A 16161-nucleotide genomic window follows, 5' to 3' on the forward strand; every position below is an offset into this window, starting at 1 on the left:
CCAGGGCTTGTACAGCTCATATTATTTTCATTCCCCTCTATTTATCTTTGCCTCCCAAACTTCCAAAACTTCCAAAATTATAATATATATGTCTTTATCAATGATTGATATGTGATTCTCTAGCACATCTCTTGATAAATATTCTCAAATATGAAAGTACATGCAGCCAAAAGTAGTAACTATTAACCAGCACTTATAGTGAGACATTTCTAATCATGCAACTTACCATTTTCACAGATCTCCTCAAAACAGGAGGAAATACCTCAAAGACCAGCAGGATCCCATTTATCCCAGTTGTTTAAGATAACATCAGGTTTTGTTTAAAGTACATTCAGCTTAGCACCACCCAGTAAAGAATACACTGAACTTAAAAACCATAACAGGCCCATTACAAAGAGCCAAAAGAAAGGGAACAGTCTTAGTATAATATGAAGTTTATATGGGACTAGATTAATTCTTTCATTTCAATATAGAGCTGCTTTATCAGGCAACACTATTCCATATCCTGCTGGACTGCAAAGACCTAGATACCTACTTGCAGGACACCAGAGCACCTTTAGGCTGAATCCCAGCAGCATCAGTACATTTTCTTCACCAGACTGCACTAGAACCTTCCTCTTTAAAATATCATGCTCTAAATACCTACATATATATATATATATATAAATACCACGTTGTAAATGCTTCTAGCCAGCATCAAGCAAGTCCTGTAGAGCTATGCCAAATGGGCACAGCTGCCTGTTGAAAAGTGAAATTTCCCCAGCACACAGCTGCATACCGACCTGATGTTCAGCCATGACAGCATGGGGGTCGTACCTCCACCCACAATCCACACAGTGAAAAACACGATGAGCAGAGTTGTTGAGAACATCATTTGGTGGGAGTAGGTAGCAGTATCTCGTATAGCCAGAGCAAATGCCATGGCTCCCCTGAGACCTATCAGAAAGAATGAAATAACACAGCTTCAGAAGTGCAGCCGTGACTGTGGATAGCACAGCACCTTTCCTTGATCCCTCCCACAAAACGTCAGGCAGAAAGCACTGAACTCCAGCAGGTTTTAATTTCCTTAGATTCCCTGATAAATTATGCTCTGAGATAGTTTACAACAAAATGTTGTAACTGTCCTGGTTTCTTATAACTTAGAGAATCCACAATTGCTGCGAAAATGTGTAAATACTTCCAGAAATTAACAGGAAAGGAAGACAGAAACAAGTTGTGGACAACAGCAAGACATCACGTGAGTCAAGCAGCTCCCTGAATCCAGATGAAAATTCAGAGTTTTCTAGTTGAATCCATAATTGAAATGTGAGTTCTTGACATGACGTTTTTATCAGCTAGAAAAATACTCTAGCTAATTACATGGTCACAGGCAGACTGTATCTCTCCTCCTCTCCTCTGCTCCCAGTTATGAAACTTCACTAGCAAGAACAAGCCATGGTATTGGGGCATCTGCAGACTTCTTATGTAGCGGAATTACAGGATGGTTAAGGTTTTAATGAATCCCTGGAGTTCATGTGGTCCAATTCCCCTGTTTGAACAACCCCTGCTCAACCTGCAGGAGGTTACACAGGACCACATCCAGATGGCTTTTGAATATCTACATGGATATATATACAGCCTCTCTGGACAATTTGTACAATGCTTGGACATAGTAAAAAAGGTTTCCTGATGTTCAAACAGAAAACCTCATGTGTTCCAGTTTGTGCCCATTACCTCTGGGCCTGGCACAGGGCACCACTGAAAATAGATAGCCTGGCTCTATCCTCTTTATAGCTTCTTGTGTACAGAGGATTCCCTGGAACTTCTGGAGGATGCACATGTTTGGACACACAGTACATAATTTGCCTTACAAACTTAAACAGTCATCTGTGTGACAGAAATTACAAGGCAATTTAAGTCAAATACCTTTGTCCAACTAAGTGGGAAAGGGCACCAGTAAATACATCTCGGTTTTCTCAGCAGGAATCTGTTTCTGCACAACGTGAACATCATCTCAGCTAGAAACAGCCTTTGGAAGGGGTACATCCCAACTCTCCCATGTCCTTCACAAGCACTTCAAGTGAAAATGCTCTGTTCCCAACATGAGGTGCTGCCTGCTGTAAGCAGGTAGCATTTCAAGGTGTCACCCACCCCAGACATGGCATACTTTCTGTAAAGGCTGAAGGATACATGATGGCATGCTGCAACAATCAGTAAGCCTTCCCTTTAGGATGCATGAACGTGGATCATAAAAACAGAAGGTAGCACAGTCGATTGCTTACGAGTTAAAATTAAGACTTTTTGCATTGCCCTGAATTTTTGCTCTTACCTGAAAACATCATCATGTGCTGAAAGCTCCAACTGATCTTATGCCTCCTGCCCAAATTCAACAAGAAGGAGAGGGGGTAAATATGTGCAGCTCTGCCCAAAAAGATTGCAACCTGTTTGCAGCTGAGGGTTAAGGATTTATTTTTGTTGAGGTATACAGTTTTTGGTATCTGGCTTTAATATGAAGCTTCTGTTTTAGTGGGAGATTTACATCATGATATCAAGCGTTCTTCCTGTAGCTGTGTAACTAAAGCAGACTTTCCCCAGATTTATGCAACTTGTGCATTCAAAAGTGATTGCACAAAATGCAAATTTTTACTAATATAACTAAGTTTTTAGATGCACAGTGAAATGATATCTAGTATTAAAGTGACCAGTTGTACAAATGAAGACTTTACATTGAAAATTCACACTTTAAATAATTATCACCACCACCACTCAATTTTGAGTTTTGGAACAATAGAAATGCAGTCCTGTGTACAGAGGGGAAAACCAACTTAAGACCAGCAAGCGGCCACCCCATTATGACTCCTGCAGAGGCAAAATCTCCTATTGGCTAGCAAACACCTACCAGTAAAGAGTTACTAAGAATATAAATCCAAAAGCCATTTGTCAGCATTAGAATGAAGTTGAAAAGAATAGTGAAAGAGTATTGCAGAAATCTATGACAGTAGGTGGTAAGCACCCCCAATGTGGTGCAAAACATCCAGTGGTTCCAGTGAAGAAGCAGAAAGCTGAAAACAGTCTCCATGGTATAAGGAGCACTCTGGGAAAAAATAAAGTGGTGGGCTGAAATCCTGTAAAATGCCAGCACGGCCAGAAGCCAAACAAACACTGATCATTTGCTGCTGGGATGGAAACATTAGAAGAATAATACATCTCCCATGGAAAAGAAATAAAGAGAGTATAAGAGCTCTAGACACCACTGGGTTATTGCCATAGCTAAAGCAATGCAATACTGTCAGCAGGGAATATCTCTAGGAAAATCAGATTTTGATTATTACTTTGTACAATAACCCTCATGCAACTATTCCAAACAACTTCTATACAAGTCCTTTTGAGGACTGCAGATATCAGACATCAGAAGCCATCAAGAGTAATGTATGTAGACATAACAGCTAAGATTTTGCCAAGGATGCTGAGGCTCTAGCTCTGCTTTTACAGTCCAGCCTTTCAACAACTGGCGATGTCTCTACTTTTCACCCCTGCAAGCTGTTAATTCAATGGGGACCACAGGTGTTGAGTAAAACATGGGTGCTAGTACTAGATGCCCTCCTCACAAAGGTAGAAAAGCACTCAAGAGGCAACAAAGGCTAAGTGTTGTGGTAGAAAAACATGTGGAGAATGTATTAAAAGGCAAGTAGGTAAAGCAACAACTACTGAAAACAAACCCCGGGCAGACAGCACAACTTGAGAGAAGATGGAAGGCCACACTAAGCATGAAAAATTACATTGCTTAGTATACCAGATACAGCTATTCTGTTCATATCTTTATCCAATGTCTGCAGGGCTCTGGAGCATTTCTTAGGTCAGAAAAGTGGATGGGAGGCAACACAGGAGAAAATTTATTACAATTCCAGAAAATGTAAATGGCCAAAGGAAAATAAAGACAGTGTGATAAATCCTGAGAAGTAGTAGAGGAAAGAGTAGAGAGAAGAGGAAAGAAGTACATCTCATACATGGCCATCTTCATATGTCCTTTTACACTGTTTTGCCTCCATTGCCATTAGCCCTACTCCTGTGGCAGGCAGAGGGAAATGAAGACTGGAAAATTAGTTCCCATTTCTTCATGCATACTTATAATTCTGCTGAATTTTCAAGCATCCAGGTATATAGTGAGGTGAGAGTTACACAGTCCATTTCAACAGGGGCAGGATGCAGAGCTTATATGAGTGTGACTACTACAAAGTGTTCAGTTCTGGGGAATTTGAGAGTCAGGTACCAAGTCAACCAGAGAAAATGGCAGAACCTTTAAATGTGTACCCTTCATGTCATGGTCTGCACCCCAGCTCAGTTCCTTTCTCCTCCCATCACCAGAGATGCCAACCTTGGGGACATTGCTCATTAAAGATGATCTATTCACCCACATTCCTTTTTATGTATTTGAAGTTTGCCCCTTACTTTCTCAAGGGGCCATTGGAAGCAGAGAGAAAAATGAATCCTTTTCTAGGTCTTCAAAGTACAAATACAAGAACACAAACAGTGTTGGCTGTCAATGGCCAAAGCATGCACTAAAGCATACTCATTTATTTATCTACTGAAATTATATGGCTTCTAACATTTAGGTACAGAGCCAACAACTGTGTGTCACAGAGGCCTGAGGGCTTGGATGTAAGGAATAAGCAAAGATTTTTCTCAAAATTATTGTGCCTGTGAGACATTAGGGAAACTTAGGCCAGCCACCATTCTCTGTTTGGTAAAGCCAACAGACATCACAAGTTTTTGGGCCCATAAGACAATAGAGAAACCTCACACAATGTGAAAAAGGATACAAAAGCTCCAATAATGAAAACTGGACTGAATATGTGCTTCTGGAAAGTAAACAGTGCCAAGCCCATATAAGAGAATATGAAGTTCTCAGCCAGGAAGTGCAACACCTCAAAGAGCTAGAGAGAAAACCATCACATGTTAAAGGTCAAGTAAAAAAGATGCTGTAAAAATAAAAGTACATGGACTACTACAGCAATGCACTGTAAAAAAGGTAAAAGACATCCTTGCCTGCTTTGTGCGACTTCTTGATTCAACTGACAAGTTATTGTATGTATAATGTGCCTGGGTAATTCCACAGAAGAGGACAGCCACCACACCTGTGAACAGAACCACATGTAAAAATCAGGCTGTTTACTGTCAGCTCACCACACTTGCCCTTCACGAGCTCCATTTAATTTATATATAATTCCTAACCTTGAGATTCTATAACTCTTCCATTCAAGTGAGTGAGATACCAGGAGATGGTGTCTGAACCAAACCACTGCCTTTGTCATACAGTGAGCTGCAGCTTCAACACTGAACAGAAAACACCCAACAACCCAACTTGAACCACAAACATATTCCTCGCTGAAAAGCTTCAATGAGAAAGTGGAAAAATGGCTCCTGAGATGGACTTTTGTCTCCACGTACTTGAATCCAAGCAACTCACCAGTAAATCCACAAGCTTCTGCAAGCAAGAAAGTGCTCCAGGACATCAAGAAGAAGAGAGCTGTTTCCAGCAGGGGGAAGCAGTGCAACTTGGTAAACTTTGTCACGTTAAGTCACTTGTTAAGGGATCAAAAAGAAATCCTTCGGCTTCTCTGTTCCCAGAGTATTTGTGAAAAACACTTTTATGAACCAACAGCCCATGCTCGTTAGAAAACAAAACACTTTCGATGCTTAAAAATGCAAATTCCAACACATCAAGGCAAACTTCAGACTCAACTTGCAGCAATCAGTTTTGGATATTTTTGTTGTTTATCCACAACACAATGGATATATGTCCTTTACGTACATGTGTGGCTCCACCTCTTAGAGGTAATATTATCTTATTCTATGGTTCCTTTTGAAGTACTGGCAAGGATATACACCTGCTGTTCCTTTTAGACTGCGTGGGCCTTGGCTTTTCAGGGAATTGGTGGGGGAATGATGTTTTGTTCCCCCTGCCAACCTCAATTATGAGTCCCACTCCCACCTCCAAATAAAGCATAAAATGCATTCAGAAGCATTTAATTTACAGAGCTTTTCTTGACTACAGCAACCCTAAGACCAGTAAGATTCACAAGAATTTTTCTTCTCAGATTTGTTACTAAGTCTTTTCCAGAAAACGTGGCTACTTCAGTACTTTTAAGGCAAAATAATTTCTGCCTACAAAATGTATTACCTCTTCTTGTGCTGATGTGCTTTAGAGAAAAAGCCAACTCAAACCAGCTCAGTGTTTCAAAGCAAAGAAAAACCAAGTTCATCTTACAGAGGAGAGCAAAACCTGAGGAACATCAAAGCACACACTGAATTAACAATTCATACAGCTACCGAAGAAGCAGAACAGATTTCAGTAGTGCTAAATTTAGCCCTTCACACACTACAAAAAAAAAGTTGTTCACCTATTTATAGAATCCTTTTGGTGTTTTTTTTTTCCTAAGTGCTACTCTGGAGCAGGTAAACACTGAACAGCACACTGTATCTGAGGTGCAAACAGCTATGCACAGTTCATATGAAGGCAATCAGTACCAACTCTCCACTCACACCTACTTCTTGCTGACATCCCCTGCTGACTTGGACTAGGGCAAACATATATTCCAGACACACTTTCAGCTATGACCTTTTTCAGATGGTTGTGCTCAAAACAAAGCCCAGAGCATCATTAAAAAAAAAAATTAAATTATGTGTTGGCATTACACCAAATATAAAATGCAGCATACTTTTTAAGCAGCTATTAATTCTGCACAGAAACCATTTCTAAAACTTTTGAGCTCAGCTGATTTCCTCTGCACCACTTCCCCTAAACAGATGTAAGATCATGCTTCTGAGGCAGCAACATCCAACATTAAAAAAAACCTGGAACCCATTTCCCCACAGAGTTCTCAGATATTCCCAGTGCCCGGCTCAAGGGAAATTCATGGATGCCTAAGGAAACTGGCACTACAGTCACTCCAAGGGAGAGGAGGAGGAGGTTCAAACTTGTTCCCCTGAAGTTAGGCAAGGGTCCCTATCAGAATCAGTTCCTTATTTCCAGTCTTTTCTGGCAGTTTTGTGAATCAAACTATTTATTCCCCTTGCTGTAATTGTAAGTAACCATACCAAAATATTTCATTAAATCTGAAATTAAAACCTGTGCTCATCATTTTGGAGGAAGATCAAGGTGAGAGAAAGGCAAGAAAAGAAAAACATTTCATTATTTCTTATAATTGGTCAAATTGAAACATTAACTGAAATGAAATCATTTTTTTTTTAATTTTATTTTTTCTTAACCCTTTTCTTTATTTGTTAGACATGGCCATGTATTTCACATCTTTCCAACCAGTCAGATGCTGCAATTTAGTAAAAATATATGATGTGGTACTACAACTTAACTATTTAAAAAAAAACACAGGCAGCTTGAAAGCTGAAAACCAGAATAAGTCCCTGCATATTATCTACATCATTTGGAAACCATGTATTCCATTTATTCTCAAAGGACAGTGCATGACTGCATGAAACCCATTACTCAGAGAGGTACAGGTATAGGTACTTCACACTAAAGGAATATTAATCTATAATTTATGGGTTCTAATCAGTTATGAATAGTAAAATGCAAATTTTGTTTGCTTCTACAGCATTGCGTGACATTAAGGATGTTTCCAAAAGAAAATAGTAATTAAAAATATATATATAATATGAACATATATAATATGAAAATATAATTAAACAATCAAAGAAAAAAAACAAAACCAAAACAGAACAAAAAGGAAAGTATGCCCACCACACACACAACATGCCACCACAGAGGCTTTGTTCTGAACAGCCTCACATCATCTTCCTGAGCACAACCATTAGAAAAAGCAAGGATTAGTTGCTGCTTCAGAAGCATAAATTTACAAAATGGATCTGAATGCATTTCAGTCTTAACTAGTAGCCAGCCAGCAAGGCAAAACCCACAACAACTGCATTTGAGCAGTGAGAGCTATGGATGGATGATAGCCTAAAAGCCAAAGGAAGAATCGTGGTTCTGGGTCCCCTTGATTGCAGATCAGTGGAACTGAGACTGAACATTAAAGCATCAACAGCACATCTTCCCTGATATCCTTAAAGGGTTTCCATTATGCAGACATGCCAGGAAAATCTGGACAGTGTGTATATAAGACACAGTCCAGACATTACTGCTTCAGAGTCACAGGTTCATGATTATTGTATAAAACATCACATTTTATCCCTTCCAGAAATAACTGAGATTTTGCTGAGGACAAATCAAATACCATTTATCATAGGAGATGTCTTTCAAGACTAATAATAAGAACTAGGTTTTCTAACTCCATAAAAAACTAAACATTATTAGGATGTGCCTGTTAATGGCCCTCCCTTGGTTTGTTGCAGCAACATCACTAAGACTTCTACTACGGTCTCAATTTTATTGGAAAGGGTTGATTTCTGTGGGTACCTATAACGTCTTTCTATAGAAAAGAAGTGACATGAATACTGGCCACATCTTCATACTGAGAATTAAACAAGCTAGAGTTAGTTTTGCTATAATGGGAAACAGGAAAGTCCTGATAATATCTATATGTGCCACCTCAGCTGGAATAACCAAACATGAAAAAGGATATCAGAGCTGTCACAACCCCTGTCACTGCTCCCATCATGAAAGAACCACTGAATATTCCCAGAAAAACACCAACAGACTTGAAAAATGCTGCAGCATCAAAAGCATGGGTATTTTCACCTGTTGGCTGGTAGGCAACTATAGATCTAGAAAGAGAGAACACAATGACAAGTTAGAAGTGGCATCAGAAAAAAATTTTTCTGTAACAACACTACCTGAGCCACAGAGAGACAATCCCATTCTGAAAGCATATGTGTCATTCTGACTTATGCATGCATTAGGGGCCTTGGGAAACGTTTGCAGTGGTTACCAATCCAGTTAAAGGCAATCCATTTAAACTTAAAATAATGTTTCTCAGAAATAGCATTTATTTCAGACAAATGCCAAAAGCAATTTAGTAATTTCACAGTAGAAATTCACATAGTTACTTACGAGGATAATACAATGGCAACAGCATCATTCAACACGCTCTCTCCAAACAGAAGGGCATAGAGATCGACATCAGCATGCAGCTCATTAAATATTGCTAGCACAGTAACTACAGAAAGAAAAGAAGAAAACAACACAGGAATGACTGTGTGAGCTGTGGAGCAGACTTTCCAGTTTGGGTAAAGCAACACAACCCAGGAATTGAAGTATGGGATCAAAACCAAAATGGGAAGCCATAGCCATGTTTACCCACAAGTAAGCAATTCCTCCATCAGTTTTAGGGCAGCTCCATTAGGAGGTGGCTCTTTTGTCTTCCCATCTGCAGTGTTCATAGCAAGCCTCCCATGATCAAGGGGCATGGGGCAGACAAAGCCCTTCTACCAAAGCCCTGGTATTATTTTAAACCATGTTCCATATAAGACAGCAAGCAAAATGTTGTGCAGCTCTTCCTGCTTTTAAAAGTTGTTTGGATTGTTGACACAGGGTTATTATTTCAACCATTGTAAAACAGTACAAATAATCCTAAGTGTTCCCCTAAGTATACACTATGCCACAGGTGTGAATTTCCACATAATTTAAAAAGGACAAGAGTGCTAAATATTTATAATCATTCTTTCAAGAAAATTCTGAGATGAAAGACCATGATCTTGAAAATGTTCCCATATACACACTTCAGAAATCACATGGTGATTTTTTGCATAAATTGCATGCAACCACCAGCTGTTCAGAGCTCAGCTCAATCACAGGAGCTACTTCCCTTTTTCACACTAATCACCACAAAGCACCTCAAATAAACTGCTTTAAATGTCAAGCTTCATAACTTCAGCACTCCCCACCCTGGCCCCTGACCTACAAACTGATCTGTCAAGCAGAGACTTCAGTGTGAGCTTGCTTGACTCTGAAGGATGTCTACATTACTTGGGCAAAAGCTGAAATTACTTGGCCAGGAAAACATTATTCTGCCTTAACTTGTGAAACATGAAGTTGATCTGAAAGAGGAAAAAATCCCCCACCTAAAGAACCTAAAAGCTTCAAATATTACTCTTAAATTACCCATCCGCAAGAAATGTAGCTGAAGAAGGAAGTCCTGCTACCCAGAAAAAGCAATAATTTCATCTATTTGCAGTCTTAAACTTGATGCACACTTAACAAGAAACCACCTAACAAAAAATACATTTAAGTATTTGAACAGGAGAGTTAGACTTTTCTCCAAATACACCATGATGTCATACCAGTCCAGTCACAAATCAGCAGAGAATAGCTTTCAAAATGCTCAGAATTTGCATGCATTTCAGAGAAGAGGTTCAGAGATAGTAATCTGACATAACAGAAATAGAATCCTGTTAATATGCAGCTGAAAATCCTAACAGTATGGTTATTTTGGAAGGTTATTAAAAAAATGTTTATCAAGCTACCTGGATCAGTGGCAGATATTATCGCTCCAAAGAGGAGGCAGTCTGTATAATAGAATTTATCAGACAGCTGACCCACCAACTTCATTAGTTTCACAACCCCATACATGAGATTCCTGAAGAGAAAGAAGATAAAACATTCCAAATTAAATAAGCTGGTGCATTTCAGGCAGGCTAAGGGAAAGCACAAGCGACACTATTTCAGACAGGTTTGTTTTTGCTCCAGCTCAGTGGGACGCTGCCACAGTGTAGCACAAAGCTCTCAAAGTGAACTTTCCCCTTTTCCCTATGAAGCAAATCAAGCAATAAATAATCCAGAAGACATCATATAAAACCAGTAAGAAAAGTCTGAAATCTTCACACAATTAGCACAGAATCTAAATGTGTCATCAAGTTTTCCACCAAACTTTCCCTGCTCAAAATTCCCCTCGGTATTATTTCTCCCAACATAATACACAGGTCAAAAGCTCTGAGGTAAGATTAGTCTATAATAATAGATTATTTCTCTAGTGAAATTCTTTGAGAGACAAGCCAAGGTCACCAATACAATTCAGGATTTCTGGTTTTCAGAATATCTGTATACAAGGCACAGTAATATGAGCAGCGTAAGAGATTGTAGGCAAGCGAACCAACATGACCAGCTATCTTGAACTAAATGTGTGTGTATATGCATACATAAAATATACTGATATGCAGGCAAAGAGAGAGAGTGCTTTCTCAGCTTAAACTTTAGTGTAGAGAGGAGCAGATATCGGAGTTCACTTACCCAATAATAAAACAAGACACTGCTGTTCCTAAAAAAGCATAAGCCAAAATGGACCCCAAATTCCTGAAAAAGTGTCTCTGCATAGGAAAAAGAGGTTTATATACTTTAGAAAAGTTATATTGCCCATTCAGAACCATGTAGCACAATATTTCACTTGCATCAACACACAGAAACACGTCTCTACTTCAGAGAAACATTTCAATTACTGCTACATGAATTCAATCCAACTTCAATAAATTGAATAAACCAGATCTGTGCCATGCATTAGATCCTACAAGTAGCTTATTGACAGAAACCAGCACCAATTCATGATGTCCTCAAGTAGGACTAGAATCTGGGCCCTTCTGCCATTAAGGGTCTGGCACATCTCCACTGGGACTCAGGATTAGGTCTGCTTCTCAGCACAATTTATTGCATTTTGAACATTTAAGAAGGACCAAAACAATCCATAATAGAACATCTCTTACTTTAAATGAAACTGACATTAATGTCTGGCTAAGTTCAAAGAAAAACAAATCAGCAAAATTAAGTGGAGTTTAATACATTTATACTCGAAAATATATGTATTTTCTCTTAAAACAATATGACCTAACCACCTCTGGAGGAAATGAGATTTTTCTTACTGTAAATAAATGCCTGAAAGGAGACTACAATCCTGAACAAACCAGCAACCTCACATTTAAAAAAAAAAAAGTATCTATTCTCCTCAGAAGTTATTGCACTTACTTTCTTCAGGCTATAACCAGCATGGAAAATAATAGGAGGCAATAGAATGTTGAAAAAAACTTCTGGGTCAAATGTTACCTAAAAAAAATAAAATATGAAATTTCCATTAGAAGCAGACATATACAAATTGTTAAGATTTTTTCCTCATTCATTTTCTGGCAACCACTATTTTTGGTTGTTGAAATAGATAAGTTTAGCCTCTAAAACAATGGCCAGCTCTGTTTGTACATAGCAGCAAAAAGCTGCAGCTCTTGTTGGTAAATAGCATCTAGAAAGAACAGGCATCACATCAGTTACTCGAGATCTGGCAGCAGTCCCAAACACACTCCCCTATTTTAAATTGAAAATTTCTAGTAGAAATGATGCTGAAGAAGACCTCTCTTATTGTGACACCTGATATTAGTATGGCTGCAGACGAAATGCTATTTTAGCTTACTTTTTGTGCAAGTTTAACCACTGAATAGTTACTGTAAGCCAATCAAGTCAGATACAAGACTGGTTTTCAGAAATTTGGATCATACACCACTTCCATGTATTTCAGTAGGAGTTCCAGATACCCATGAAGGACTATGCTACACCAAAGAACAAAACACAACAGTTAAAATGCAAACAGAAGACCTTCACACATATGAGACTATCTATGCTCTTTTCACCCACTGCCTAAGTACAAGTTAGAAGACAAACACTACAAATGTGCCCTCCCAGAGTAGGACTCGTTTCAGCTAACTTGAGACACCTACAGCAGACAGATACACATAAACAGCTAAGCTCTCTTTGTAATCTGCAGAAAGAAATACTTGTAGATCACAATCCTATGCTTCAAGGTCTAGCTTTGATACATACAAAAGTGATTAATTCCTGACACTGAATCAAAAGGCAAATAGCACATCTGAACAACTGCTGATAGGTGAATTTCACTTCCAACACCAGACTGTCTTATTTGGTGGTTTATAGGGTGGAAGCAGTAACTATTTCCTGACAATAAACAGATTTTAAGACCCTAGGGAAAAAAAACGAAAAAGCAAACCAACAAGGAACAATCACTTTTCACTAAGAAATTATAATTTTTCTTACATTGCATTTACACAAGGCAGCACAAGGCTTTTTTTCTTTCGGTTCAGCTGGCCTCTGTGAATTCTACAGGTGTTAGAAACATACATTAAGTCTTCAGAGGCCTTTAGGAAAACACCACATACATGTAACAGAGTAGAGTTTCTCCAGCAGTGATATAATACAGAAGGTGCTTTTGAAGTAAGCATTGAAGTGCTGTTACTATCAGGAACACTGACACTTGACACTACCTAAGGCTCAAATGGGATGGAGGCAGGAGGAGGGAGGGAAGCATAGATGAAGGAGAAACACTAGGCCAAGCATGTGAAATGGTGTAGCCTCACCTTTCTCAACATGTCATTTTGCTCCACATTGTGGATCTTCCCAGGGCTTATTTCCCCTTTGAGCGTATACTCGAAGAACTTGCCGCTGACGTTGACCAGCAGGGTGGTGAAGGGCCTGTTCTCCTGCGAGCAGCTGAATGGTTTGTCGTGGCCACTCGTGGAGGGAGTCCCGTACCTCAGGATCACCCCAACTATGAGTCCTGGAAGAGAGGTAAAAATCCATGAGACTGATTTGCTACTCCTGCACGGGTTTCAAACGTCATCCAAGGGATTGTGCATGAACTTTACAAGCATATGGGCATCATAAACACGTTGAAGTGAATTGTTACCATCAGTTTTCTGCAGAGGAAGGGTGGCCTGAGCACATCAAAACCACCAATGAATCTGAAGGATCCAGCACCTGACTGCAGTGACAAACAAAAGATTCCAGTTCAGTTTTTGTCTTCCTCACCCTCATTCACACCTCGGAAGTGAAAGCCCCCAGCCACATGAGAGGCCAAACATTAGGACACTTCAAATGCAATTCACCTGCCCTTAGGACAGAACCAAGCAATTGCCAGAAAACAAGGACTGCTGGAAACACATGACCACAACTGATCTAGAATGGCGATGTTTGCTGTATTATTTTATGGCTGCAGCAAGGATGCCGTTTTTAGTCTTACAGTTTTAGATAAGCAAACAATGCCTGTTGCATAATCTTCTGTGTGCTCCACAAACTTTAAAACTTAAAGACAGATGACATGCATGAGGAAGCCGCTATATGTTGTTTGCAAGCATTTTCCACATTTCATATAAACAAAAATAAAATATGGTATAAATGAGCAATCATAAGAGATCCAGGGTTCAGGAATATAGGACAAATTACTTAGGCAGCAGAGAAAATCCAACCAGAAAACACTATCAGTAACAAATGCATCAGACACTGACAAAAATAATTCATAACTTAGTGCCAGGGGGCTGGAGAAGCACAAAGTTCTAGCTGAGCACCATTCCTGTTACAATGTACTAAGAAAAAACATCTGCAGAGAGAACACATAAGAGCAGTCAAAGTAGTTTTGGTCTGATAAGTAAACAAATTGATACCTACTTACTAAAGGCTCCCCTGTTGCCTCAGGGTGATCTGCAATTTAATCTGTGTTCCAGACAAGTGCAAGATGAAGATGGATGTTTGATGCTTTTGTTGACAAGTCAGTAGTCAATGCTGGGTTTGCTCCCTGTGACCCTCCCTCTGCATCCATAGCTTCCCCAGATAGTAAATGAAGCTGACAGGTAACAAGGCAAAACAAACCTCAAAAAAAAAAAACCTACCACACACAACAAAAACCCAAACAGACTTATTGTTATGGCACAGTGCAAAGAGTAACCCAACTGCACCCCAAAAAGCCAACCAAAGGAACACACCTCATTCTCCTAAAGCCCACAGTGATAAACTGTTTTAATGAAAGAAGATACAGCAGGTAGCAGCTGTGACATTAGTGGGAGGCTCCTCTCCAGCCTTCCTTCACTAAGAACAGAGCAGCAACATGATAAATCCTGGATAAACTGGAATATTAAGATACATTTTATTTAGAAAAGGGAAGTACATACTCTGAGAGAACACAGAGATCCCCTAAGCAAGATAAATCTACTTACTGAAGTTTCAAATGCTAACAATTTAAATACATAGATTTATAGAAGCATCTCCTAACACCACCAGAGCATTTTACAGCTACACATGATGGATGAAGCAGAAACACAAAGTGACACAAAGTGACAGGTTACAGCCAGTCACCTCCAAACCACTTGCACTACCTGTTATGGCTACAGACACCTTCACCTTGCTGCTTAGGCGAGCAGCCTAAGCTTTCTGCTCCTCTCACCCTCCTCACAGCTAGGAAGAGCTACACTCACAGAATACATCAGGAAGACTGACTGGCAAAAACTGATCTAACCAGCATCAGCCAGAAGTCCTGTAGTAAATCAGAATGCAAAAAGAAAACTGTACAGATGAGCTTACACATAGCTGTGGAACAAAGCCAATTCTATATTGCTGCTCAGCTGAGAATAGAGAGGGGGACACTGGTAGCTTCTTAGGGTCAGAGACTGTCCTTACTGAATGCATTGTAAAAGCAGACGGGAAACACCATTACTACTGCATTAGGAAGAGAAACCTGAGAGCAGGAGGTGATTGCACTATATAATGGGATATAATCCACTTGTACCTTTTCCTCCATAATAAAACATACCAGTTATATGACAATTATATTCATAACTAGTACTTAGCATTTGAAGTTAAACATTCCATCCCATATCCTCACTCTCCCTTGGCCCAGTAGCACAGCTACTATATACCTCCTATTGGTAAAACAGCAAAAAGGAAGAGTTTTTTGCACTGAGCACCATGCAGTTTAGGAACATGTGGTCTCTGCTGTCAGGGTGCTGTCTTGCAGCAGGATGCACCAGGACCAGGTGCCTTTGTTGAGGCAAAAGGCTGTCAGAAGCAGTGAGTGAAGCTACCCACAGCTCAGTCACTAAAGGAAATATGTATGAAAACAAAAGGGGCCCAAGGAAGACACACAAATTCCACAGCCAGTTTCATCAGCAAAATACTAGACATCTGTTAGTTCAAAAGATTAATTAGAAGAATGGAAAGCTCCTGACTGTACAAAGGTACTGGCATACTGCTATATATATCATATAGGCCCAAAACAACAAATTTTGAACATTAAAGTGAAACATTTAAGCACACATTTGACAGAAGTCATTAGTGCTTTTCCTAAAAACATTTGAAGCCTTCACAACAATCTATATGGAAGAATTCTCAATTTTCCAATGAACATCATGTCTTTAACACATTAAAAAATTACTGGACTTGTTATG

The 16161-nt window shown here is 39.4% G+C and overlaps 1 protein-coding gene across 2 annotated transcripts in view; it reads right to left on the reverse strand.

The window, feature by feature from the left end:
* Positions 1–16161, reverse strand: part of SLC9A7 (solute carrier family 9 member A7) — a 69311-nt gene that overhangs the window by 23415 nt on the left and 29735 nt on the right. For both annotated transcript variants that reach the window (XM_058832667.1, XM_058832659.1), the window contains exons 2-12: positions 13303–13502; positions 11909–11986; positions 11183–11259; positions 10420–10532; positions 9008–9113; positions 8580–8721; positions 5447–5552; positions 5026–5114; positions 4800–4913; positions 2309–2420; positions 783–936 (exon numbers count right to left, since the gene is read on the reverse strand). In XM_058832667.1, the coding sequence (XP_058688650.1) occupies positions 783–936; positions 2309–2420; positions 4800–4913; positions 5026–5114; positions 5447–5552; positions 8580–8721; positions 9008–9113; positions 10420–10532; positions 11183–11259; positions 11909–11986; positions 13303–13502 (1291 nt within the window). The remainder of the gene's footprint in view (positions 1–782; positions 937–2308; positions 2421–4799; positions 4914–5025; positions 5115–5446; positions 5553–8579; positions 8722–9007; positions 9114–10419; positions 10533–11182; positions 11260–11908; positions 11987–13302; positions 13503–16161) is intronic.

Source organism: Poecile atricapillus, chromosome 1, assembly GCF_030490865.1.
Source record: "Poecile atricapillus isolate bPoeAtr1 chromosome 1, bPoeAtr1.hap1, whole genome shotgun sequence".
Taxonomy (NCBI): domain Eukaryota; kingdom Metazoa; phylum Chordata; class Aves; order Passeriformes; family Paridae; genus Poecile; species Poecile atricapillus.